This window comes from Bufo gargarizans, chromosome 5, assembly GCF_014858855.1.
Source record: "Bufo gargarizans isolate SCDJY-AF-19 chromosome 5, ASM1485885v1, whole genome shotgun sequence".
Classification (NCBI taxonomy): domain Eukaryota; kingdom Metazoa; phylum Chordata; class Amphibia; order Anura; family Bufonidae; genus Bufo; species Bufo gargarizans.
In genome coordinates, this window is record NC_058084.1 from 148,041,052 (window position 1) to 148,067,608 (window position 26,557).

Sequence of the window (26,557 nt, forward strand, 5' to 3'; positions counted from 1 at the left end):
AATCATCTGGTAGTATCTTGCTGCTGTGTGAGCAGGTAATATTTGAATGTATTTGTACGGTGGGCCCCCAAAATAAATTTTACTGGTGGGCCCTAACAACACCAGTCCGACACTGGCAGGAGGCCTAAGGGTACAGAGGGGAGGTAACCAGTTGGGGGGGGGGGGGTACCTGCACAGACTCACTCCATCCAGTCGATGCTGCCATTGTCAGACTGTGCAGGTACACCCCCTCACCTGGTTACCTCCCCTCTGTACCCTCCCTTACTGCAGACTGCCAGCAATTCATTCATAACTTCTAGTAGGAATAATAAAGGCACAACCTACAGACATAAGAATTGCTATTACAGGGGGAAAGGTCCTTTTCAAGTGTGAACTTGACCTTAGAAACATATTATCATATCCTATATGATGTCTGATTTTCATTTTTCACATTAATCATAGTATAACCTATCAAGAAAGTCTTATTTTTGAATGAATTTGATTTGCCCATTTGTAACGTTATTATGTCATTTATATCGCACAGTAAACACCGTAAAAAGCAAATATTTTTTCATTCCACCTCACAAATATTTTTTAAGGTTTTTAAATACATATAGAACATTAACAGGTCCCATTGAAAATACAACTCGTCCTGCAACAAAAACATGGCCTCAAATGTCAAAGGAAAGATTAAAAAGTTGGGAATGGAAATACAAATGGCTGCGATGGGAAGAACTGAGTCACAGCATGCTAGCAGGTTTGCTGCCGAGCAGGCTTTCTGTCTTGGTGGCCTCCACAATAACACTACCGTTAGAACCCTATTCAGACCGTAGAAACTTGAATTTCCCACCTTATATGTGGTGTCTAGAAAGAAGTTGGCTACAGAGCCTCGTGCTGATGAGCGCCCCCTGCCAGTGTTCCTGTTCTTTACCTCACCTGTTGTGCGGACCATTCTTTTCAATAAAGTTTTATATTCCTTTAAAAAAAAATATGGGGGAAAACTGTGACGTGTACACCGAGGCGTGGTTACGCGGAGTGAGGGCGTGGTTACAGGTGGGCAGTGAAACTTCGAACTACGTGCTGACGTCACGTGCTCCCTGTCACTACCGGCGCTGACGTGCACTGTGCAACCATTGTGCGGTTGCCGCAACTGTGTTGAGTCAGCGGTGACCTGGAGCTCAGGGGGGTGGAGCAGTGAGCACCGACCCTGCTGCCTTTACAGCCCAGCGGGCCCCCTCCCTCGTCGTCTCACTTACCCACCCGGCCTGGTGGCGTTTTCTGCCGGGGCCCGCTCCATTACCTCAGACCGAGGGCCTTTTCCCGCATCTCCTCTCCTGTGCCCCAGCTGTAAGGTGCATGTGTGCCGCCGGAGGGGCCAACATGTCCAAGCACGAACAGATCCTGGTCCTCGACCCGCCACACGAGCTCAAATTCAAAGGTGAGGCTGTCCTGAGGCGTGATTGTATGCGGGGAGCACTGCAGAGGCAGCCGGCTGCTGTGTGGGAATGCTGGGGCAGCCTGGAGCTCTGCCCCGTCCTGACAGGAGTGCCCAGCCTGGCACACAGCACTGGGCTGCAGGGAAACTATCCATTGACTGACCCTGAATTGTGTGTGCCCATGTCAAGACGCGCTGGAGATTGGCACATCTTGTGTGCCATGCAGTGAGGTATCTGTAGAGGTGCTGGTACTCTGGGGCACCCACAGTAAAAGCTGTGCCAAGTGCAGTGACCCTGTGCCCGTCACTGTATAGAGTGGCACATGGTACCGGCACCTCATTACATTTGTACTGTGGCCCAGGAACTTTACCTAGGACCTGCTCCTATGTATTGGTGTACAGCCAGGGAATACAAACCGCTCACTGGCCCATAAAGGCAACAGTACGGTGCCCATCGCTGTATGAGCAGCCTGGCATCGCTGGACCTCCTTCACCACCCGTGATCCAGCGGAACCTCCAGGGTATACTCCCCGGGTGTGCTGACGCTTAGTAATATGTATCGCTGAGTGTTTGTAGCCCCAAGGCTACTGGAATATTGCTGCCGCTGTGTATTTCACCCAGTGCCTCCTACTGCACCTCCAGGCATAGCGCTTCTTTTATTTATTTAGGATATTGATACTGACAAAGTCTCTTCTTTTGAATTAAACAGCAAGTATAGAAATCTATGCCTACCTACCTGCTCCCGTCTAGACATCTATGCCTACCTACCTGCTCTGTGGCTCCTTGGCTGTCCTCCATGCACCTCCATTGCACAGATGGTCACATGCGCTGCTGCAGCCAGTGACTGGCCTCAGCAATGACGTGTCCCCAAGCGGCATGTCACTGCAGGGTCCTGTTTCGCTTTGGCCCGTGGCACTGTTGTGCTGACGCACATCACCCCATCTATACCGTAGTTGACAAGCAGGGACCGGAAGTCCAGTGAAGACTGCCCAGCGACCACGGAGCCAGAACAAAGCGGCCAGGGAAAAGCAAGTATAGGACAGGTACTACTAGGTGGGGAGCATAAACCTAAATCCCAAACAACCCCTTTAGGGTCCATTCACACGTCCGCAAAATGGATCCGCATCCGTTCTGCAATTTTGCGGAACGGGTGCAGACCCATTCATTTTTGATGGGGCAGGAATGTGCTGTCCGTATCCACATTTGCGGATCCGCACTTCCGCATCCGTGCTTCCGTTTCCGCAAAAAAATAGAACATGTCCTATTCTTGTCCGCAATTGCAGACAAGAACAGGCAAATTCTAGTAGTGCCGGCAATGTGCGGTCCACAAAATGCGGAACGCACATTGCCGCTTTCCGTGTTTTGCGGATCTGTGGCTCCCTGTATCCGCAAAACAGGTTGCGGACGTGTGAATGGAGCCTTAATCAGTCAGTTCTTAAATGGAATGAATTCCTGTGGCTTATACGGCAGCGGCCTGATCTGTGGCGCCCTGTCCTCAGTCCCATCAGGTTATTTGTATATAGTATGCCAGTGCAAGATCAGGGTAAGTTCACACACGCCAGATATGCTGCAGATTTTGCAAGTGGAAATCGGAATAAAATCTGGAAATTGGTGTACTGCATAGGCTGAAATCTATGGCAAATCTGCAGCTAGGTTTTGCCTCAAATTTGTTGAAGTTTTTACTCCCATCCCATAAAATCCAAGTCAACGTTGCCCTTTTTTAAAATTTAAACCCTGGACCTCATGATAACCTAGAAGGTGCCACGGAACCAAACTACTAGTACATTAAAGGGGTTTCCCAAAATGTTTTTCATTGATGACCTCAGGATAGGTCATCGAAATCGGATCGGTGGGGTCCGAAACCCGGAACCCCCAGTGATCAACTGGTTGAAGAAATGGCTGCACTCCGTGTGAGCGCAGCCATCCCTTCATTAGTTATTTGCGATGTCAGGAGTCGATCGACAGAGCTGGAACCAAGTGAGTAGTGTTTTTTGTTCAGACACGCCTAACATTATTAGATCTCTGACAAACCCTTGAAAGCAGCGCTCCAGTTCAGGAAGAAATACGTGGTGACCTCCTTTTTATCTGCTGCTTACTGTGCATTTGGTAGCCCAAGACGTTCCCTGCTCGCCAGTCCAAGAGTAAGACTGGACAAGTAAGAAGTGTCTTGGGCTACTCGTGCATCAGAAGCAGTGCGGCCATCTTGGACGGCAGAAGAAGAGCCCAAGAATTAGCAGATCTGTAACTAAAAAGATGAAACGGAGTCCCACATGTCAGTGATAATAAAAACATTTTTTTTTCTTTCTTGAACCCGATGGTCCTTTGTAAAGGGATTGTTCTCCCTGGGGGCCCTTTTGGGCTTACCCCCCATGGCACCTGACCTGTTCCCTGCCACTGGATTCCAGCTGCTCTGCTGCCCGAGCCTTCCATCCGATTCTGCACATTAACCTCCTGTTTCATGTGGATCACTTGGCCACGGAGGAGACGTCACATCACAACGGATGTGCTGCTGTGGATGTGGCTCCAGGATCCGTCTCTAATCGTTCTATGGATTCCCTCATATCTGACACCAATCCTGGACAGAATAGCTCAGCCTCATGAACCGCCCCATTATCATTGAGTGCCATTGGTATCCTTCATGCTGGGGATTTGATGCTTGCATTATTTTGTTGTTCTGCGCCTATACCAGTGCAGGATGGGAACAGGTGAGAGTGAGACATGCACACTATGAAAGCCACAGTCAGTGATTGAGGCTGCACAGATATAAGCAGTGTCGGACTGGGGTACCTAGGGCCCACCAGTAAAATTTATTTTGGGGGGCCCACCATACAGATACATTCAAATATAATAAATAATCTAACACGTTTCTTATATGAACATAGGCTGGTTGAGATGCTGTACATTGAATATATGTATTCAGTGCAGTAAATCTACTGTGTTATGTGCCACTTGTGCAGGGGGTGGGAGACTAGGGGCCCACCTTGCTCAGGGGCCCACCGGGGGATTCCCCTGTAGCTCTGTGGGCCAGTCCGAGCCTGCATATAAGGTATGATGGGAAGGTCTGTTCTGTGTTTTTTACCCGCATTTCGTTAGACCCCCCCAATCACTGATGGAAATCACTGACCAAGTCACTGAAGCGTGAATGTGGTATCAAAATCCGTCTGTATTCCGGCTCCCAAATCCCCACGGGTTGCGGATAACATACCATCCATGCTGTCATCAGTCTTGTTTCAGTAATTCATTTGGACTTGTATGCATATTCCTTCCTTTCTGCATTTTTGATGCGCCCGTGTGAATAGCCCTATTCATTAACATCAGCAGCGGAGTCCGGTACATAAAATCCAACCTATATATGGAGTGCAGATACGCCTCCGGCAGGGTTATGTGGGATGGACGGTTTGTAACGGTAAACTTAGTAGCATCCGAGCTGTGTCTTGCTTGTAGAAGAGGTAGAACTTCCATTTACAAGGCTACCTGCACATGGTGCGAATTACGCACGTTTTTTCCACGTTGATTTAGTCTGGGAAACTGCAGTGTAATACAGTACCAGAGAAGAGTACGAGATCACACACCAGGTGTACACTTTCCTTTTTTTGTTAGGTGCAGAAATTCACCTGCAGTGTGGACTTCTGCAGTCAATAGTTTCTTTCCCTTGAGAGATCTGTGGAAAATCTGCATCAAAAACGCACACAAAAAATCGACAAATAGTGAGGATTTATGTGTAGTCACACTAATATTTTTTTCTTCAGTTCAGTAAATGGGGTTTTTAGCTGAACAGACAAGAAGCCACCACTCCTGGTACGGACGGGGTGTAGCAGAATCGTTCCTGGGCACCAGGGAGGAGGTCAGTTTAAGGGCTCATTCAGACGAATGTTTGCTGTCCGCAAAAATGCAGATCTGTTTTTTTTTTTTTTTTTTTTTTTTTTTTTTTTTTTTTTTGCGGATTAAATGTTGTCCCATTCACTTCTATGGGGCCCTTTTCTTCCATTGCATGGCTCAGCAAAAAAATGAAACGTCCTATACTTTTCCGTGAAAATCAGGACATGGCCCTATTAAAGTCTACGGCAGCAAAATGCAATCAGTTTTTTTTTGTTTTTGGAAAAAATGCTCAACTGTCCGCAAAAAACGGATCCAAATTTCTGCGGAGTGCGGACAGCATACGGCCATCTGAATGAGCCCTAAAATGGGCAGTGGAGTATTGCTATGGGGGGGGGGGCTTTACTACAGAGCATTCTCCTAATGGCTTCATATTAAAATGTAGCCCCAGCTGTGGAACCAGTCTACACATGACTTTATCTGCGGGCGCAATTTGGTGCATGTTGGGTTTCTACACTTTTTTACGACTTGTTTGATAAGGCGCGGGGCTTAAAATGTGCCATTTGCACCAAAATTGTGCCACAATTCTGTTGTAAAAATCTGTCTTTCTCCTTTGCGACTCTGTGAATCTGTGACACATGTATGCCAAAAATTGGTGTATCTCTAATAATAAATGACCCCCAAAGGGCACTCCCTACACCAGAGTTCTTATCCAGCCTGAGCTCCTTTGATATATCAGGTGCACATCTAGGCAGTCATCTACTGGATTAGTGATAAAGGCATGGCGATATGGACCCCTTATGTAAGCGGTTAGTTACGTTTCCTTTATGTTGGAGTCCTCTCCTGCATAACGTAAACCATATGGATCCGTTTTGCAGCCCATAGACTTCTATTATGACATAATGAATAACTGCCTCTAAAGGCATTCCGTCATGGAATTGCATTATGGTCCGTGGTAACGGAATCCATAACGCAATTCGGTACATACCACAACACGAACCCACACAAGAACTTCAAAATATGAAATTCGCTCATCCCTAATCACCATGTAGCCCCAGCCCAAAACGCAACCAAACTGCAGGTAAGTTGCAGTCGCACGCAATTTGCATCATGGTCTATTATAGCAAAGGGTCACATGACTTGTGCTCTGCGACCAAAAATCCTTCTCCGTTGGATGTTCTGAGATTGCCGAGTAGCAGGAACGGCTTGTACTGCACCATTAATCATTAGATGCACCGTCATCATATTGCCCCAGCCTTATGGTTTATGAAAGAATTTTCTACACCACGCAACAACAAAAAAAACTTTTCGTCTGCTACTGGGCAAAAAACATTTGTCCTATACTAAATGGAGTGTGCGGATTACAAGTCCGAATTGTTGTAACACGTCACGAAATTTTGCTATGCATAAGTATGCCTAAATGAATTAAGCATTTAATAATTTTAAACAGAACAAGTTTTACTCATCTATATCTAAGTTTGCGTAGTAAACAGTGTATGAAAATGTAATGGAATAACAAAATTTCCCAGTACTCTTAAAAGTGCTTCAGGTATCTGCTTTTGCGTTTGTGAACGGTCATATTTTCCCATTGCAAAAACCAGCAGTAGTCCCCCATCATGTTGGGATTCCGGCTGCCTTGATACCTGTTCTCCATTGTGGAAATATCTTTATGGAACCGCTCTCCATGTTTGTCACTTAGTGTCCCAAATTGGGTGGGGGAAAAAGTCAAGATTGGAATCTAAGAAATGGACTTTCAATGAAATTCGGCAGCCAAGTTGTTCCTATGCTGTAAGCATGTTGTCTACTAATTCAGCATAGTTTGGAGCTTGTCTGTTCACAAGGAAGTTCTGCACTACAAGCATAAATTCATCCCAAGCTGCAAGAAGCACTTGCTTTGTCAGATTCTCGTGCCGATCATAAGTAGTATATTTGCCACATATGTAGCAGAAATTGTCTGGATAACACATTTGCGTTTATCCATCTTAAGTTTAAAAACTGATCACTTTATCAAAATCTGTCCAGCTTGCCTTATATACGTACTGCTGACATCATCCTGAGTGCGTCTGGACATGTCCATTGGAATATCTCCAATATAATGCATTTATATTATAACTGAATAGGCTTTGCATGTATAACCTAACCCTTTAAGGACCTCTGCAGTACACGTACGGTGGAAGTCCGGTCCCTAAACATGGCGCCCACTCGCACGGTGGCGCCGCTCAAATGTGACCACTACATCTACGCAGGCCGGAAGCGGAAGTCGTGCACTTCTGCTCCGGTAACAGCGTTCCCCGGCTGATATCAGGGAACCTGTTAGATTGATCTAATAGGCTGAAGCCTCAAGCAGGCTGCGGTGCCTATTAGATGACTATACCAATACAGGCCCCTAGCAGTAACCTCTTTAAAGAGGTATTCTGGTTTTATGAAGTTATCCTACCCCAGGAACCCCCACCGGTCACAAGAATGAGGCCCTGCACCCCGTGGAGCCCCCCAAAATTAGCTTAGTGGCTGGTTGAGCATGCACTCTATCTCTCCATTTATTACTATAGGAATTTCAGGGTACAATGCTCGCCTATCTCTGAGGATGGAATAGCCCTTTAAGTCCAGGTTTGGCTACTGCTGTACGTGGGTTATGGATCGTTTTGACACCCATTTCTGTGTTTCTGTGTTTTTTCACCCATATTGCTTAGACACAAATTAGCAGTGCGGACAATGATGTAACATGGAGAGTATTAAGGCCCCCTTTACACTGAGCATCGGGCAGATAATTGCTAACGTGTTTGTAGGAACACTCGTAAGCAATGATCTGCTGGTGTAAAGATGCCGCCGATTACCTAAGGAACGAGCAAAACGCTTGTTTGTTTTATTCACCTAAATCGTTTTCTGCGCTCTGCTGCCGGCAAACCATGATTCTGTATGGGGACGAGCGATGGCATTAGTGATCACTGCTCCCCATACTGTGGTGGAGATTGCTGCATGTAATAGCAGCGGTCTCTTCCGCTGACGAGCAGGCGATTGCTGGGAAGGAACTCCTCCTTCCTGACAATTGTCTGTGCAGTTGAGCAGTGTAAAGTGTCCTTTAGGTTGCATTCACACAACTGTATGTATATTGCAGTCTGCAAAACATACGGATGACGTCCGTGTAGCGCCTGTGTTGCATCCGTTTGTTTTCCTTTTTGCGGACACGTAACCATGCCCATTGTCTGCAACTGGGCAAGAATAAGACATGTTTTTGTCTTTTTTTTTTTTTTTTTTTTTGCTGGGACATTTGGATGTGGACAGTGTGCAGTGTGCTGTCTGCATTTTCTGTGGCCCCATTGAAATTAATAGGCCTGGTTCCGACCCCCCCCCCCCCCCCCCCCCAAAAATAAAATAAAGCGGAACATCAGAAATCTGTGATACAATTATTTGCATGGACAAACATTGTGTTGAGGACCGAGGAGTGAACGGGGCCTTGTTCGAGCTCTGTACAAGTGTCGAGACAATGGTTTAGTATTTCATTCATTAGATGCATGTTTAAAACCTAGAGTTGTCATCTGCCTCTCCTGCACCAAGACCACTTCATGAGGATGAACCCTGCTTCAAGGCTGGCCTGCTGCACTCCTACAGGTTTGTAATGTGCTCTTCATCCTCCTCATATGCCGGATAGACATTCCTCTAGGAATCGGTCAACCTGACTTGTCTAACCCTATCCAGTCACGTAGTTCTCAACAGTGAATACCACCGCATTTAGCTTATCATACAGGCACATTTCAGAGGGAGGGGTTCTCCAAAACAGTCTGCTCCTTTAGGCTAGGGCTACACGACATTTGTTGCAACATATTTTATAATGCAAGTCTATGGTGTTGCGCTACGACTGCGACATGACAGTTGCAAAAAAGCCAACCAAGATGGATTTTTGCACAACTGTCGAGTCGTGGTTGTTGAATGTAGCAGTGCGACACCATAGACTAGCATTGTAAAATATGTTGCACGACATGTGCTACAGTGCAGTTGTACCCTATGGCCCCTTTCACACGGGCGAGTATTCCGCGCGGATGCGATGCGCGAGTTGAACGCATTGCACCTGCACTGAATCCCGACCCATTTATTTCTATGGGGCTGTTCACATAAACGGTGATTTTCACGCATCACTTATGCATTGCGTGAAAATCGCAGCATGCTCTATTTTGTGCGTTTTTCATGTAACGCAGGCCCCATAAAAATGAATAGGGTTGCGTGAAAATCGCAAGCATCCACAAGTGCAAAACGCATAACAATGTTTTGCACTTGCGCGGAAAAATCGCACGTGTCCCCGCAACGCCTGTGTGCAAGAGGCCTATATGTTGTCACCGTGTAGCCCTAGCCTTAATAAAGCTGTGCTCCTGTGTGAGACATCTTGGAAACTGGCGTTGTATCCCGGAGTACATTAGAATAAGCTCAGACGTTTTCAGTATACGACATAATGGAAAAATGGCTTGGGCATACAGAAACAGATCTGTGTTCAAGGTTTATATCTGGCAATTTTATAAAACCTTAAAATCACACAAGCCTGACTGTGTTAACACATCCTTAGTTGTAATTACTGTAATTCCCAATTTGCCTTTTCCTTTGTTCCCTTTAGTTTGAATGAAGGTGTCACAGGATGGATTTTGAGTCCTATGTCTGTCTATCCTCATTAGTTTTTTTAATTATTCAGAAACACTTTAATTGAAGTAATTACAATATATCTTCAGTTGCTGTTTTTTCCTAGCTGGCTATGGTCCTGTAGAAGCTCTGCAATAGCAAGTGCATCTCAGCTTTACACATAGCCCTGCTGCAAACTGAGAAGGGGGCCTCGGGGCTAAAATTAGTTTCCCGCACAGAGCTTTCTTACACCTAGTTTGTGGCCAAAATTGGCCAAGAGATTCGCCTCCCTGTGTGTGGGGTTGCACTCCTTTTATGAGATGGGGATCTGGTGCAGTGCTTGGTCAGGGTTACATCACAGCCTGTATATGGTTCCCATCCATCCACGGCTTGAAGAGGGATGTGGTACTTCCGTATTTATTTAATTTTTTATTTTTTTACCTTGTATTGGAATTAATACATCTTAGGCTACTTTCACACTCGCATTTTGGTGCGGATCCGTCATGGATCTGCATAGACGGATCCATTCAGATAATACAACAGTCTGCATCCGTTCAGAACGGATCAGTTTGTATTATCTTTAACTTGGCTAAAACGATCTGTCTTTAACACCATTGAAAGTCAATGGAGGACGGATCAATTTTCTATTGTCATAGAAAACGGATCAGTTTTCTATTGTCGTAGGAAACGGATCCGTCCCCATTGACTTACATTGTGTGTCAGGACGGATCCGTTTGGCTCAGTTTCATCAGACGTACACCAAAACGCTGCAAGCACTGTTTTGGTGTCCGCCTCCAAAGCGGTATGGTGACTGATCAGAGAAAAACGGATGCATTCTGAGCGGATCCTTTTCCATTCAGAATGCATTAGGGCAAAACTGATCCGTTTTGGACCGCTTGTGAGAGCCCTGAACGGATCTTGCAAACGGAAAGCCAAAACGCCAGTGTGAAAGTAGCCATATGCAAAAAGTATAAAGTGATCAAGCATTTTGTTGGATAGTGTAGATGCAGGTTCAATGATAACCTTGTAGGCAGTTTTTTTTTTTCTTCCGTGTGAAAAGGGGTTTTACTTTTTCAAGAGGAACCTGGATGATCCCTGGGATCTGCCTGAAATAAAAAGATACTTACCTGACAGATCCCTCTGCAGGTTCCCTGTCGTCCTAACCAGCAGCACAAGTAGGGGATTCCTCCCCTGTGAAGCCGGTCAGGACAGGCAGAATTTTTGTTGAAAAGAAAATCACTGCCAAGTATCATCAATTAACTAATTAAACCCACCCCTATATAGGATTCCCTGGCAGGAGTTTTTTTTTTTTTTTCCTTCTTCTTCTCTCTACTCTGTCCTGTGAGCTAAGGACAGGCTAGACTCCCAAGCTGTAGTCTTACATCTTAAATTTACTGTCTTTTTTTTTTTTTTTTTTTTTTTTTAAATACCGGCATCGGGTTTTTTCTCTGCCGCTAAAGCTTCGGGCGGCCGGCGCTCTTGCTGCGTCCCGGAACTACGTCATCTGACGACTTTCAGATGGGTGCGCGGCGTTGCGGCCAATAGTATTTTCTCCTCGATGCGTGTCTGAGGACAGGAGGCAGGGGCCAACTATATATTTGTTTAGGTATAGTTTTTTTCTAGAATGCTACCTCGGCTGAGGCGGGCCTTTTCATTCTGACCTCACTTCCGGGTAGGAGGTCATCTCCGCCCTCTGGCTATTTAAGCCAGTCTGCCTAGCTCAGGGTGGCAGGAGTAAGGATTCTACTCCAGTCACATTCAGAGCTGCAGTTCAGGTGGTCAGTCAAGATCCTGCTAGTGTGCTACACTTTGCCTCAATATGACATCTCCAGGTTCCGGCCATGGAAAAGCTAAGCAAAAATAGAGGCATCTTGCGTGCTCTAATTGTGGCACTGCATTGCTGGATTCGTATGAGTTCCATCGTTGCCCTGGCTGTCGGCCCATGTCTCCCAGTACGGAACCTACAGTCTGTGAGATGTTTTCCTGGATGAAGGAATTTATGGACACTTCCATTACGGAGATAAAGAATGCGGCCTCTCCTGGTCCTGTCTCTGTCTGAAGAGGTTATTTCGGTCAAGGATGATTCCTCTTCTGAGGATGAGGGTTCGGCTTTTCTTTTTCCGGCCAAAAAGACTCAATGTCTACTACGCTCCATCAGGTCAAGGGACCAGGATGTTGAGCAAGGGGAAGCGCTAGAGTCCACTTCCAGGTGGCCAAGGGCCTTTAAAGTGGACGAGTCTCTAAGGAAACTAATGAAGACTGAGTGGAAACACCCCGAAAAGGGTCCAGTTCTCACTAAGATTCAAATTAATGTTTCCTCTGCAGGAAAAAGAGTTTGATCTTTGGATATCCCCTCCAAAAGTAGATATGACGATATCTATCTAAAAGGACACTCGTGCCATCCGATGATGGCAGTAATCTCCAGGACCCACTGGACAGACGAGCGGAATGCACCCTTAGACGCAATTATGCTGCTGCAGCTGCCTCAGCATCGGTTGTTATCGTATCAAGTGAGCTAGCGAATGTTATACGCGCATGCGTCCTTCGGATTCAATCCAATTTAGAATCTGGTGTGGCCAGAAATGATGTCCTGGACCAATTCAAGACCCTCCTCCTTGGTATCTATTTCCTATGTGATGCTACACCCCATCTTATACTAGCAGCCAAGACTATGGCTCTTTCTTCAGCCAGTAGATGCCCCCTTTGGCTCAAACCGTTGGTGGCAGATGACACCTCAAAGTTCAATCTGTGTGGTTTCCCATATGAGCCTGGAAGATTGTTTTTTTTGGGTCAGAGCTCGATTGCTTGATGGAGAGCTTGGCTGACAAGAAGGGGAAGTCCCTTCCACAACAGACCTTTCGGGGAAGAGCTAGTGGAGGGGGATATCAGTTCGTCCAGGTCCCAGAAACACTGAGAGCCGCAGACGTGGTAGAGGTCGCGGTCATGGGAAGGACTGCAAGGCTGACCCATGGCTCATCAGCCTTCTACAAGTCACCCTCCCCTACCCCCTCCAGTTACGCTGCACGTGGCACTATCCCCCAATCCTCCTCCAGTTGGAGCACGTTTAAGTTTGTTCAGGAATTTTTGGCTTCAAGAAATTCCGGATCCCTGGGTTTTGTATGTAGTGACATCCGGGTACAAAATCAAGTTTATTTCTCCCCCCCCCCCCCCCCCCCACAGGAGACGTTTATCCTGACAAATCCCTTGCCCACGACAAGCAGCTAGTCTTGGAGGACTCTGTTCTCCAATATGTCCAAAAGAGCTCGAGGAGGTAACCAATATTCTGAATCCCGGAGACCTTATGGTCAGCATAGATCTGAAGGATGCGTACCTTCATGTTCCCGTCTATCCAGCACACAAGAAGTATCTGAGAGTTGCTGTATCCATAAAATGTGTTGTGAAGCACTACCAGTTTGCGGTACTTCTTTTTGGCATCTCCTCCGCCCCCACACCTTCACCAAGGTTGTGGGTCCGGTTGTCGCCCAGCTCAGGCTTCAAGGACTAGAGATCGTCCCATACTTAGACTGGCTTTTAAAAGCCGCCACTCTAGATGTCTTGCAATCTCATCTTCAGCTGGCTCTTTAAACTCTTCAATGCCTAGGTTGGCTTATAAATTGGGACAAGTCAGAAATTCTTCCTTCCACTACAAGGACATTTCTGGGGTTTTTGATTAATTCCGATCGCATGACTCTTTCCCCTTTCTCTGGAAAGGAAAGATCGTGTAATAAGAGCAGCAGAGTTCCGCTGGTACCCAGCCGCGTTTCAGAACTCTTATGAAGATGTTGGGCCACATGTGAGCATCTGCAGAGGCAGTTCCTTGGGCCTTGTTGCATCTAAGTCCCCTCCAAGAGGAAGTCTTAGCGGTTTGGAATCGCAATTCCAGGGGTTTGAACAAGACACACTCCCTGTCCACCGAAGTCAGGTTCTTCCACCACCTGAGAGAAGAACAATCGGATAGGAGGTCCTTGATTCAACCTCGTTGGATCACGTTGACCACGGACGCCTCCCTTCTAGGTTGGGGACCCCATCTGGAGGCAAATCCAGTACTTGGGAGTCCTCAAGAGAAACTTTTCTTATCCAATATGAGAGAGTTGAGAGCAGTCCGTCTAGCTCTCAATCACTTTGCTCCTCTTATCTGCAACAGGGCGGTGAGAGTTCGTACCGACAATATGACAGTAGTCGCCTACATCAACAGACAGGGAGGCACAAGATCCCAACTACTCAGAGAAGTGAGTTTAATTCTTTCCTGGGCAGAGACCAACCTATCCCACCTAACGGCGGATCACATCAGAGGAGATCTCAACATAGTTGCAGATCGCCTGAGTCGAGGCCTTCCAGTTCCAGGCGAGTGGTCGCTGAACAAGGACATCTTCGCCAGGATAACCCAGCGCTGGGGAACTCCAGAGATCGATTTGATGGTAACTCAACTAAACGCCAAGGTGAACAGGTTCTTCTCCCTTTATAAGGATGTCAATCCTGTAGCGATAGATGCTTTGTCCATAACATGGAGGTTCAGGCTGGCTTACGTATTCCCTCCAATTTCCATGATACCAAGGGTATTGTTGAAAATCAAGCAAGACCAGACCTCATTCCATTCTGGCCAAAGAGGTCTTGGTTCACCGAGCTCAGGCAGATGAGTCACGGTGTATATTGGAGACTTTCCCTAACGCAGGACCTAGTGTATGAGGATACCGGTTCCTGCCTAGATCTGAGGAGACTGATGGGTCCCTACTAGAATCTAGAGGGCTTTCAGCGGAGGTCTTGAGAACACGTTCACACTCCAGAGCAGAGTCTACAAATAAGAAGTATTCCAGGATAAACAAGATCTTCCTTCAATGGTGTGCTGATAAAGAGGTAGTAACCTCAGTTCCTCCTCTTTCAGCTATTTTGCAGTTTCTTCAAGATGGTCTGGACAAGGGTCTAAGTCCATCTACACTCAGAGTTCATATCTCTGCTTTATCTGCCTATCTTATCAGATCTCTTTCTGAAGACCCCCTGATCAGGAAGTTCCTTAAAGGAGCTAAGAGACTTAAACCTAGCATCCTGAGACCAATCCCTGAGGATTTATCTGTTCTAAAGGGGTTATGTTCTTCCCCATTTGAACCTTTGGAAAGTGTTGACCTTAGGTTTTTGTCCCTAAAGGTAACACTTTTTTGTCCGTTACCTCGGCCAAAAGGATTAGAGAACTCTAGGCCCTGGGGGCCTCTGTGCAATATATATTGTTTCTTCAGGACAAGGTCCTGCTAAGATTCCTTCCGACCTTTGTACCAAAAGTTCCATCTTTCAGGAATACCAATCCGACAATATCCCTACCTGTTTCCTGTCCTTCCTCCTCTCCAGAAGAAGAAATGTTGCATACCTTGGGCATCCCTAGACTCCTAAGAATTTATCTGGACAGAACTGTGGGCTTCAGAAGGTCCGAAAATCTCCTGTTATCATATACCAGTAAAAACAAAGGTTTGAAAGCCTCTAAACCTTCCTTGAGCAGGTGGACAAAAGAGGCTATCCGGGTAGCTTTCCTATCTCAGGATTTGGCTCCTCCATCCTTTGTGACTGCCCATTCCCCTAGGGCAGTCTCCACTTCCTATGCTGAAAAGAAGCTGATTCCGCTAGACCAGATCTGTGCTGCCGCTTACTGGAGCTCCCAGAGCACCTTTTATTAGACATTATCGCTTAGAATCTAGGCGGTCTGAGGGAGTGGCCTTTGGACAGTCTATTCTAAGTTCCGCTGTCTTTTAAAAAAAAAAAAAAAAAAAAGAGAGAAAGGGGGTCCCTCACAGTTTGTGTGTTTGTATTCCTTGCTAGGTCCCCACTTGTGCTGCTGGTTACGACGACAGGGTAACGTTCATTTTTAACGTAAATTAGTTTTCCCTTAGTCCTAACAGCAGCACACAAATTTCCCACCCTATCTCGGTTATTTCTACTTGCTAAAAAGCACCTCCCGCCAGGGCGGGGAATCCTATATAGGGGTGGGTTTATTTAGTTAATTGATGATACTTTTCTTTTCAACAAAAATTCCGCCTCTCCTGATCAGCTTCACAGGGGAGGAATCCCCCACTTGTGCTGCTGTTAGGACTAAGGGAAAACAAATTTACGTTTACCTGACAGATCCTGCTTAAGCCAATGACTAATTGGCCCCCCTCCCGATGAGACCAGACCGAGGGCTTACAATCTGCAAGGGAAGGAGACAGTAGGTGAGGATCAGACCTGTAGCCGCTGACGTGAATTTTCTACGCATTTCCTACAAAAGATTAGGCCTGGATACAAAATGTCATTGTTTTTCACTTGTATACGCGCACTATATTTTAAGCCATTACTGTGTGGCAGTGTACCGTACATTTAAACTGCCTATTATAGGGAGCACCAGTTTTAGGTTGTCCTTGCTAAGGCTATCTGGTCCTGGGGTTCAAAACAGAATTGGTTGTTCATGCATATTTCTGGGCGTTTACACGGTACATCTGCACCAAAAGCCGCATGTTTTAGGCTACTTTCACACTAGCGTTCGATCGGATCAGTTCTGAACGGATCCGATCATAATAATGCAGACGGAGGCTCCGTTCAGAACGGATCCGTCTGCATTATTTTAGCATATAACAGCTAAGTGTGAAAATAGCCTCGTACGGATCCGTCCAGACTTTCAATGTAAAGTCAATGGGGGACGGATCCGCCTGAAGATTGAGCCATATTGTGGCATCTTCAAACGGATCCGTCCCCATTGACTTACATTGTAAGTCTGGACGGATCCGCACGGCCAGGCGGACACCCGAACGCTGCAAGCAGCGTTCAGCTGTCCGCCTGTCCGTGCGGAGGCGAGCGGAGCGGAGGCTGAACGCCGCCAGACTGATGCAGTCTGAGCGGATCCGCTCCATTCAGACTGCATCAGGGCTGGACGGCTGCGTTCGGGTCCGCTCGTGAGCCCCTTCAAACGGAGCTCACGAGCGGACCGACGAACGCTAGTGTGAAAGTAGCCTTACTTGCAGTTTTTCGTGCGGATTTGATGCGGTTTCACAGCAGATCTCTTCTTTTTCGGTGAAAAGGGTGTAATCCACAGCTAAAACCGCAAATATAATTGACATGCTGTAGATTCTGGCGATAGTTGTGGGTCGCAGGTATGCTATGAATGACTCAACCCGTTAGACAACTCCCTAAACCCGTGAGACAACCCGTTTAAAGGGTTTAGGGAGCTAGGAGTGGAATATTGATAACCTATGATAATGAATATCTGATTGGTGGGGTCTCCCAGCTCTGACGCTGTTTGAAGAGGACTTGGCACTCCTCACAACTTGGAACCGTACTGTGGTATTTCACTGTAATATTCAATTACCGAAGTTATTCAACTAAGTCTTGCATAGCTTTGTTAATAACTTACTTCGGCTCATCGGAGCACATACATTCTTATTCCGTGCATTATTTTAACGAAGCCACTTTTGATGTAGCGTCTGAAGTCTCTTTGCTCATCTCTACTCAACAAACCAAGAAAAGCACCATACATTGGATAGTGGCGCTGCTTGGTATCACAGCTCAGCCCTACTTGAATGGGACTGAGCGGCACATAGCCCATGTGACTGATGAATGTCACGTCACTGGCCTAGGGAGAGGCCGAGCACTCACTGGAGGGCCATGGCCTCTGCAAACATCAGATCGGTGGACCCCCCCCCCCCCCCACCCAGAATCCTATCCAGACAAAAGGTGCTCAATATTCTACCCCCAGCAAACCCTTTTAATTGTATTAAAGAAGCATACCTGTAGTAATTAAAATTTTTCTCTTTAAACCTGAATTCATTACGGTGGCTTGTATTCGGCCTCTTTACTGATTTTGTTGCCAAGAAGCGCTTAGTCTCAAATGTAACAGAATAAGACAATGTGAAACATGTACTTCGTTTCCTTTTGAGAACGTTCCAGGAACTACCTGCCGAGATTGTAACTGAACCTTTGTACTCCTTTTTATTTTTTTTATCTGTGTGGGAGTCTGTATGTCGTTTTCACCAATATTACTAACTGTATACTTATCACACGACCGTTCCATTTTATTGCGGTCCCCAAAGTGCGGATCCGCAAAAAACGGAATCCGCCCGTGTGCCTTCCACAATTTGCGGAACGGAACGGGCAGCCGTCAATATAAATGCCTATTCTTGTCCGCAAAGCGCGGACAAGAATAGGACATGCTATATTTTTCCCTTTCGCCCATGACAGCACCCTTGAGAGACCGCCTCCATCCAGGACAGGAAACAGGAACTTTCGTGGAGAGCTCATAAGGAGGAGCATGGCCCCGAGACCACCAGTTCCTGTTTCCTGTCCTAGACAGAGGACGGTTCGTGGAGAGAAGAAAAGAAAAAGCTAGGCTGCAGGGCCCCGGAGGAATTGTGTTAAGAGTGGGGTTACCTGTTCCGGCATAAGTCTCCTCTTGGAGCCGCCGGCCGGAGTCTGGTGCTGCTGCTGGGGTCTGGCTTACGCTCCGCTGGCGATACTCTGCAGTCCCGGGCTCACCGAGAGGTGCGTTCGGCACGCCGGTCCTGCCCGACAGTGCTCAGGCGGGCCGGGGCCTTCTCCTTTGCCGCGCGCAGGGGGAACTAAAAATCTCGCGATGCGGCGAGATCCGGGTCTCGGTAGAGACTTCCGGTTTTTGGAACGCACGCAGCGTGCGTTCCGGAAGTAGGAAAAGCCTTCTCCTACTTAGGCCGCAGAAAGTTTCCAGCAGGACCCGACCGAGGACTTCGGACCCACAGGCGCACGGTCAGCAGCAGCCCAGCCAGCCAGCCTTACAGGAAGCCACATTTCCTTGGATCCGGGGAGTCACTCTCTATCCCACAGCAGTATGGAGGAGGAGAGTGCCTTACGCGCCGATCAACAGGAGGGTCATGAGATCAGACCGGTACTCCTGGTGGGGTAAGGGGGATCATTCCCCACCATTTATTTCATTTTTTAAGCTAAATCTCCTTTCCCTCTTGTCTCTTCCTGCATTTAGACTACAAAAGAGGGCCCTAGAAAGGCAATTTCAAAGACCAGAGGGAAGGAGTGTGCCATCTGTAAAAAGAAACTGGCCCCCTCTTGGTTGAAAAAGTTATGCCAAAGTTGTATTGAGAAACTAGTGGAGGAGGAGTCCCCATCCCTTTTACACAGTATTAGGGAGATGGTAAAGACGGAGGTCTCGGACTCCCTGAAGGATTTCAAAAAGAGCTTTCCCGCTGTAGCCTCTACCTCCCTGGGAACCAGACCAAGCACGGCTAATAGATCTGACTCAGATCCCTTAGAGGAAAGCGATACGGGAGAAATCCTAGATAGCCCAGATTCGTCCCAGGATGAAGAATCCACGGGCAGGCCACTCTTTTCCCCCGATGATACGGAAGCTTTATTAGGCTGCTTTCACACTAGCGTTCGCTGGTCCGCTCGTGAGCTCCGTTTGAAGGAGCTCACGAGCGGACCCGAACGCAGCCGTCCAGCCCTGATGCAGTCTGAATGGAGGCGGATCCGCTCAGACTGCATCAGTCTGGCGGCGTTCAGCCTCCGCTCCGCTCGCCTCCGCACGGACAGGCGGACAGCTGAACGCTGCTTGCAGCGTTCGGGTGTCCGCCTGGCCGTTCAGAGGCGTGCGGATCCGTGCGGATCCGTCCAGACTTTCAATGTAAGTCAATGGGGACGGATCCGTTTGAAGATGCCACAATGTGGCTCAATCTTCAAGCGGATCCGTCCCCCATTGACTTTACATTGAAAGTCTGGACGGATCCGTACTAGGCTATTTTCACACTTAGCTGTTCTATGCTAAAAATAATGCAGACGGATCCGTTCTGAACGGAGCCTCCGTCTGCATTATTATGAGCGGATCCGTTCAGAACGGATCCGCCCGAACGCTAGTGTGAAAGTAGCCTTAAAAGCAGTTCGTGCGACTATGAAAGTAGACGAACCCAAAGACCCAAAATCCGTTCAGGATATCATGTTTGGTGATCTCGGGCAGAAAAAATCTAGGGTATTTCCCGTTAACGAGAATATAAAGTTTTTAATACAGAGGGAATGGAAAAGACCCGATAAAAAGTTTTTTGTGCCAAAAAATGTAAAAAGAAAATATCCCTTTGACGAGGCAGACTCAGCAAACTGGGACAGACCCCCTAAATTGGATGCACCTGTTGCAAAAATTTCAAAAAAATCGGCCCTTCCGTTCGAGGACTTAGGTTCTCTTAAAGACCCTATGGATAAGCGAGCAGAGGTTTACTTAAAAAAAGTTTGGGAGACCTCAGCTCAAGCATTCAAACCAAATATTGCCACCACATCCACTGCTAGGTCTCTGAAATTATGGCTAGAGGAGTTAGAATCTCACATTCAGAACAAGACCCCGAGAGATCAATTGTTAACCGTTTTCCCCACTCTACTTAAAGCAGTAGACTTTATTTCTGATGCATCAGCCGATGCTTTAAAATTAAATGCTAGATCAGCCGCTCTTTCAAATTCAGCCAGACGAGCTATTTGGCTAAAAGGTTGGTCGGGAGACACGGGATCTAAAAATAAGCTGTGTGCAATTCCTTGTCAGGGCGATTATCTTTTTGGATCCGTCTTAGACGACCTTTTGGATAAAGCCTCGGACAATAAAAAAGGATTCCCTGTCTCCAGACCCCCGAAAAAACAACGTTTTTTTCGCAAAAACAAGAAAGATTTTTTTAGGGGGCAGAGGAAAGACTTCAGAGCTGACAACAAGAATAGGAAAAGCAAGGGGTTTCTCTTCAGTTCCCAATCCTCCTCAACCTCTAAACCATCACAGCAATGACGGTTTCTCTCCTGTGGGGGGCAGACTTTCTCTCTTCCTCTACGCCTGGGAGAAAATCTCCTCAAGTCCCTGGATTTTAGGCGTTATAAAGGAAGGGTTTTGTCTAGAGTTTGTCTCCCGCCCACCGGACAGATTCAAAATCACAAATTTTCTAGGAAACCCGGGGAAAAATCTAGCCTTACAACAAGAGATTGTATCCCTACTTCGGAAGAATGTTCTAATCCCGGTGCCGGAGGCAGAGAAGGGCGAGGGTTTTTACTCCCCCCTTTTTCTGGTCCCCAAACCGGATGGAACATTCAGAACTATTATAAATCTAAAGGATTTAAATCAATTCCTCTCTTACAAAAAATTCTGAATGGAGTCGATCCAATCAGTCATAAAACATCTGTTCAGGGGCTGCTTCATGGCTACGATAGACGTAAGAGATGCGTACTACCACATTCCCATTCGGCTAGACTGTCAAAAATTCCTCAGAGTCGCGGTTTCTATAGGAGGTCACATCCAGCACTTACAATACACAGCCCTTCCCTTTGGGATTTCTCAAGCTCCCAGACTTTTCACGAAAGTCATGGCAGAAGTCATGGCTCATGTAAGGGAAAAAGACATTTTATTAATACCTTACTTAGACGACCTCCTGGTGGTAGCAGAGTCAAGATCCATTCTAGAAGCGCACCTCAAAAAAGTAGTGCAGATCCTAGAAGACCTCGGCTGGCAAATAAACGGAGAAAAATCCCATTTAATTCCTTCCCAAGTTTGCATTTTTTTAGGGATGATGCTGGACTCAAAAAAACTACTCTGTATTCTACCCCAGGACAAGATTCAGAGATTAATACAACAGGTTCAGTCCCTGATATCGGCAGAGAACCCTACTATCAGACAAGCAATGGCGGTCTTGGGCAGAATGACCTCAACTATACCAGCGGTCAGTTGGAGCCATCTTCACTCCAGACCCCTACAGTGGCAAATTCTGAAGGAGTGGCAGGGTTCCCTCCGCCCATTAGATACACCTTTCACACTCACCCCCCAAGTGATCCAGTCCCTTCACTGGTGGCTGAACCCCGTAAACCTGTCCCAGGGGCTCCCTTGGTTCCAACAAGACTTTGTTACCCTTACCACCGACGCAAGTCCTTCCGGGTGGGGGGCCTGTTGCCAAGGGGACTTAAGACAAGGTGTTTGGGAAAGAGAGCAGAGTCTAGACTCCCAAAACATGAGGGAACTGAGGGCGGTCTTTTTCGCCTTAAAAGAGTTCCTTCCTTTACTACAGGGAAAGTCTATAAAAGTTTTTTCAGACAACGCCACAGTGGTCTCCTATCTGAACAAACAAGGAGGAACCAGATCAGAAAATCTGATGCGGTTAACAACGGATATCTTTTCCCTTATAATTCCTTCTGTGCCGTCCCTTATGGCAATACATCTAAAAGGTTCAGAAAACAAAGTGGCAGATTTCTTAAGTCGAAATACACTAGACCAGGGGGAATGGTGTCTGAACCAAAGGGTGTTCGATCAAATAATTCGACTTTGGGGTCGTCCTCATCTGGACTTGTTCGCCACCAGAGAAAACAGAAAGTGTCATCGTTTCTTTTCCCTCAGCACGAGAGATTCACCAACAGGGATAGATGCCTTCTCCCTTCCCTGGCCGAACCAGCTCCTCTACGCCTTTCCTCCGTTAAGGCTTCTTCCAAGATTTTTACAGAAGCTGAGACAGGAAAGAACAACAGTGATCTTAATTGCTCCTTTCTGGCCCAGAAGAACCTGGTTCACCTGGTTGAGGAAGCTATCCTTGACGGACCCTTGGATTCTCCCGGAGTGGCAAGATCTTCTATCCCAAGGACCAGTCAATCATCCGAGTGTGAAGCAGCTACACCTAACAGCATGGCTCTTGAGGGGGAAATCCTAGAAAGTAGAGGACTCTCCAAGAGCGTAGTTTCCACTTTACTATCCTGCAGAAAGGATGTCACCTCCTCTATTTATCTCAGGATTTGGAACACCTTCCAGAAGTTTGCCAAGGATCCAGTGAATCCTTTGAATCCCCCACCTATGTGTAGGATTTTAGATTTTTTGCAAGCTGGACATGAAAAAAATTTGAGGCCAAGTACTCTGAAAGTACAGGTATCCGCTTTGAGTGCGTTCTTTGATTCTTCCATCGCTAGCCACCCGTGGGTCCGAAGATTCTTTAAAGCCATCAGCAGGCTTAGGCCTATACCTGGACCTTCAATTCCCCCCTGGGACCTCAACTTGGTCCTTACTAGCCTCACAGAACCTCCCTTTGAGCCACTTAAACAGTTACCTATAAAGATCTTGTCTTTCAAAATAGCGTTTCTTGTCGCAATTACCTCAGCAAGGAGGGTTGGTGAGATTTCGGCCTTCTCTACCTCGCCTCCATACACTAACATCTTAGATGATAGGGTTCTCATTAAACCAGACCCTTCCTTCTTACCGAAAGTGGTTTCTATGTTTCATAGAACGCAGGACATTATCCTTCCTTCCCTGTGCCAAGATCCGAGAAATGAAAAAGAGGAAAAACTGCACTGTTTAGATGTAAAAAGATGCCTATCTCATTATCTGGAGGTTACTAGTCAGTGGAGGAAAACCTCAAAACTCTTCATTCAGTTTAGTGGGAAAAATAAGGGCCTCCCAGCCTCTTCTAAAACCCTTTCCAGATGGATCGTAAGAGCCATTAATTTGGCCTATTCTTCAGCTGGAAAGGCGCCCCCGGGGGGCTTTGGTGCTCATTCTACAAGATCAGTCTCCACCACTTGGGCAGAAAGGGCTGACGCTACCCTAGAACAAATTTGTAGAGCAGCCACATGGCAGTCGCCTAGCACCTTCTTCCGTCACTACAGATTGGACCTAGGCAATAGAGAACAGCTAGCCTTCGGTAGGAAAGTCCTCCAGGCGGTAGTCCCACCCTAAGAAATAAAGGGATTTCTATTCTAATCGTCTCTCAAGGGTGCTGTCATGGGCGAAAGGGAAATTTAAGATTACACTTACCGGTAATCACTTTTCCATAAGCCCATGACAGCACCCGGGTTTATTCCCACCCTGATATTCATATAAAAAAAAAAAAAAAAAAAAGATATAGAAAAAAAAAAAAAAAAATATATAAAAAATATATACATATACAAAGAAAAAAAAAAAAAAAAGGAGAAGAGTGTGGTCTAGGACAAGTTCTTGCGATTAACTGGTGGTCTCGGGGCCATGCTCCTCCTTATGAGCTCTCCACGAAAGTTCCTGTTTCCTGTCCTGGATGGAGGCGGTCTCTCAAGGGTGCTGTCATGGGCTTATGGAAAAGTGATTACCGGTAAGTGTAATCTTAAATTTTTAGCGGGGCAGCGGAACGGAGCAACGGATGCGGACAGCACATGGAGTGCTGTCCGCGTCTTTTGCTGCCCCATTGAAGTGAATGGGTCCGCATCCGACAGTGCTCCAGACTAAAAAAAATACCTAGTAGCCATTGGCTCCTGAACTAAAAAATTTAGGAGCCAAATTAAAATTTTGTCACCAAATCGAAACCGAATCAAAATTTTGGTATCAAAATTTCGATACCCAAATTTTGATTGTTTTTCGCCACCATAAAAAAAGTATTGCGATATTCAATACCACGAAAAAAAAAAAAAAAAAAATCACCAAAAAAAGCCACGTGCATTTCGCATTTTATGAAACGTTCGGCCCATAATAGAACAGTCCTATCCTATTTTTTGGGGTGACAAGGTGACAAAAAAATGGCGAATCGCATGGTATTTATTTCTGTTACGGCGCTCACTGCATAGGAGATATTTTTTAATTATTTAATAGTTTGGACTTTTCCGACGCTGCGCTATGTAATATGTATGTTTATTTATTGTTTATATATTTTATATGTGAAATTGGGAAAGGGTCACATCCAGATCGGCGGATCCGGCAGGCAGTTCTGACGACGGAACTGCTTGCCGGATCACACTGCCGCAAGTGTGAAAGTAGCCTTAGTGTTTTTTTTTTTTTTTAATACTTACTGTTAGCCCCATAGGCCCCTTTCACATGGGCGAGATTTCTGCGCGGGTGCAATGCTTGAGGTGAACTCCGGACCCATTCACTTCTATAGTGCTGTGCACATGAGTAGTGATTTTCACGCATCACTTGTGCGTTGCGTGAAAATCGCAGAATGCTCTATGTTGTGCGTTTTTCACGCAATGCAGGCCCCATAGACGTTAATGGGGTTGCGTGAAAATCGTAAGCATCCGCAAGCAAGTGCGGATGCGGTGCAATTTTCACGCCTGGTTGCTAGGATGAAAGTCTATTCACTGTGTTATTTACTCTTATAACATGGTTATAAGAGAAAATACCGTAATAGCATTCTGTATTAAATAATGCTTAGAAGGTCAATTGAGGGTTAGAAAATAAATAAAATGAACTCGCCTCCTCCAATTGATCGCATAGCTGCCGGTCTCCTGTTCTTTCTTCAGGACGTGTCAAAGGACCTGTGGTAACATCGCTTGTGCTCATCACATGATCCATCACCATGGTAATGGATCATGTGATGAGCTCAGTAACAGTAGCGTCAACACAGGTCCTGAAGAAAGCACAGGAGACTGGCAGCTATGCGATCAATTGGAGTAGATGAGTTAATGAATTTTTGTAAAAATTTTTTTAACCCTCATTGGCACTGCACCACCAATGAAGATGGCTGACCTGTTAATACAAATACAGGAGGTGAGTGCCGGAATCAAATAGCCGGCACCCGACCTCTATGACAGGGAGCTGCGATCCACTGCAGTTAACCCCTCAGGTGCCGCAGCCACCTGTCAGAGGTCGAGTGCCGGCTATTTGATTCCGGCACCCGCCTCCTGTATTTGTATTAACGGGTCAGTTATCTTCATTGGTGATGCAGTGGCCACAGCCCCTCCCCTCCTCCTGTCTCTCTTCTTATTGGTGGCGGCAGCACAGGGGGAGGGAGAGACTCCTCCACTGCGCTGCTGAGAAGAACATCAGCGGCGGGGCAGAGTACTATCAGCTCCTGTGCCCCGTCGCTGTATTAAACTGCAGAGCTGCGGCGGATCTAGTCGCAAATGGCGATAAGACTAAAAAGTCTTGTCGCCATTTGTAAATTCTAAGTCGCATTGGCAACCTTTTTGGTCGCCATCTGGAGCCCTGATCCGAGCCGATGCAGACCCAAACAACGGCCGTGTGCATGTAGCCTTAATCTGAGCTTTCTGGTAAAGGGTAGAAATCCTCTTACTGCATACCACTGCACTAATATAACTATATTCGCAGACAATAAAAGAAAGTTATGCAGTCTCCTATTTTTCAGATCAGGTGCAGTGGATGTGATGGTAGACGCATGAACACGCCTGATATTAGTGTCTTGTACTTACCAGTATAAATGCTGCACAATCATGGAGTATCACCTTGTCTCTTGCATTATATTAATACCGTTGTATTAGCTTCTAAATCGAAACCTGATTTTGGCTGTTCGCCTCCAAACAGTTCACATAGGCAACATTAGGCTCTGTTCACATGTTGCATTAATAATGTATTTTTTTTCTTTTTTCGCCTTGCTATCAGTGAAAGCCACGATATGAGTGCGACACAGGGAAGCTCTAGTACATTTTCTACCTTATTATTCTGAAACTACATATACACTTTACATTTCCAGAACTGATATGGCAGAGGGCGCTGATGCTTCTGAATGTACTGAAATGCCATGGTCTGTAGCTTGTACAAACGGTTCATCAATTCACTTTTTCATGTTAAGGCCGAATGCACACGGCCGTGTTCCGCAGCCGAGAGCGGTTCGTGGTATGTCGGGCTGGATTCCGTGCGCTTCATGCTGCCGCTGCTGTACAGGAATCCAGCCCGACATACCACGAACTGCTCTCGGCTGCGGAACACGGCCGTGTGCATTCAGCCAAATTCTACTTTTGCTATACAGGGTTAGGTTTTTCATTCAGAATTCCTGTGAATTAACCCAGATCAGATTGCTGGGAGAA

The 26,557-nt window shown here is 46.5% G+C and overlaps 1 protein-coding gene across 1 annotated transcript in view; it reads left to right on the top strand.

Annotated features, from left to right (window-relative positions):
• Nucleotides 1-1,041: 1,041 nt before the first annotated feature.
• The window catches only part of VAPA (VAMP associated protein A), a 49,214-nt gene continuing 23,698 nt past the window's right edge, over nucleotides 1,042-26,557 (top strand). Inside the window, exon 1 of the mRNA XM_044293160.1 lies at nucleotides 1,042-1,417. Coding sequence (XP_044149095.1) covers nucleotides 1,336-1,417 — 82 coding nt within the window. The 5' untranslated portion in view covers nucleotides 1,042-1,335. The remainder of the gene's footprint in view (nucleotides 1,418-26,557) is intronic.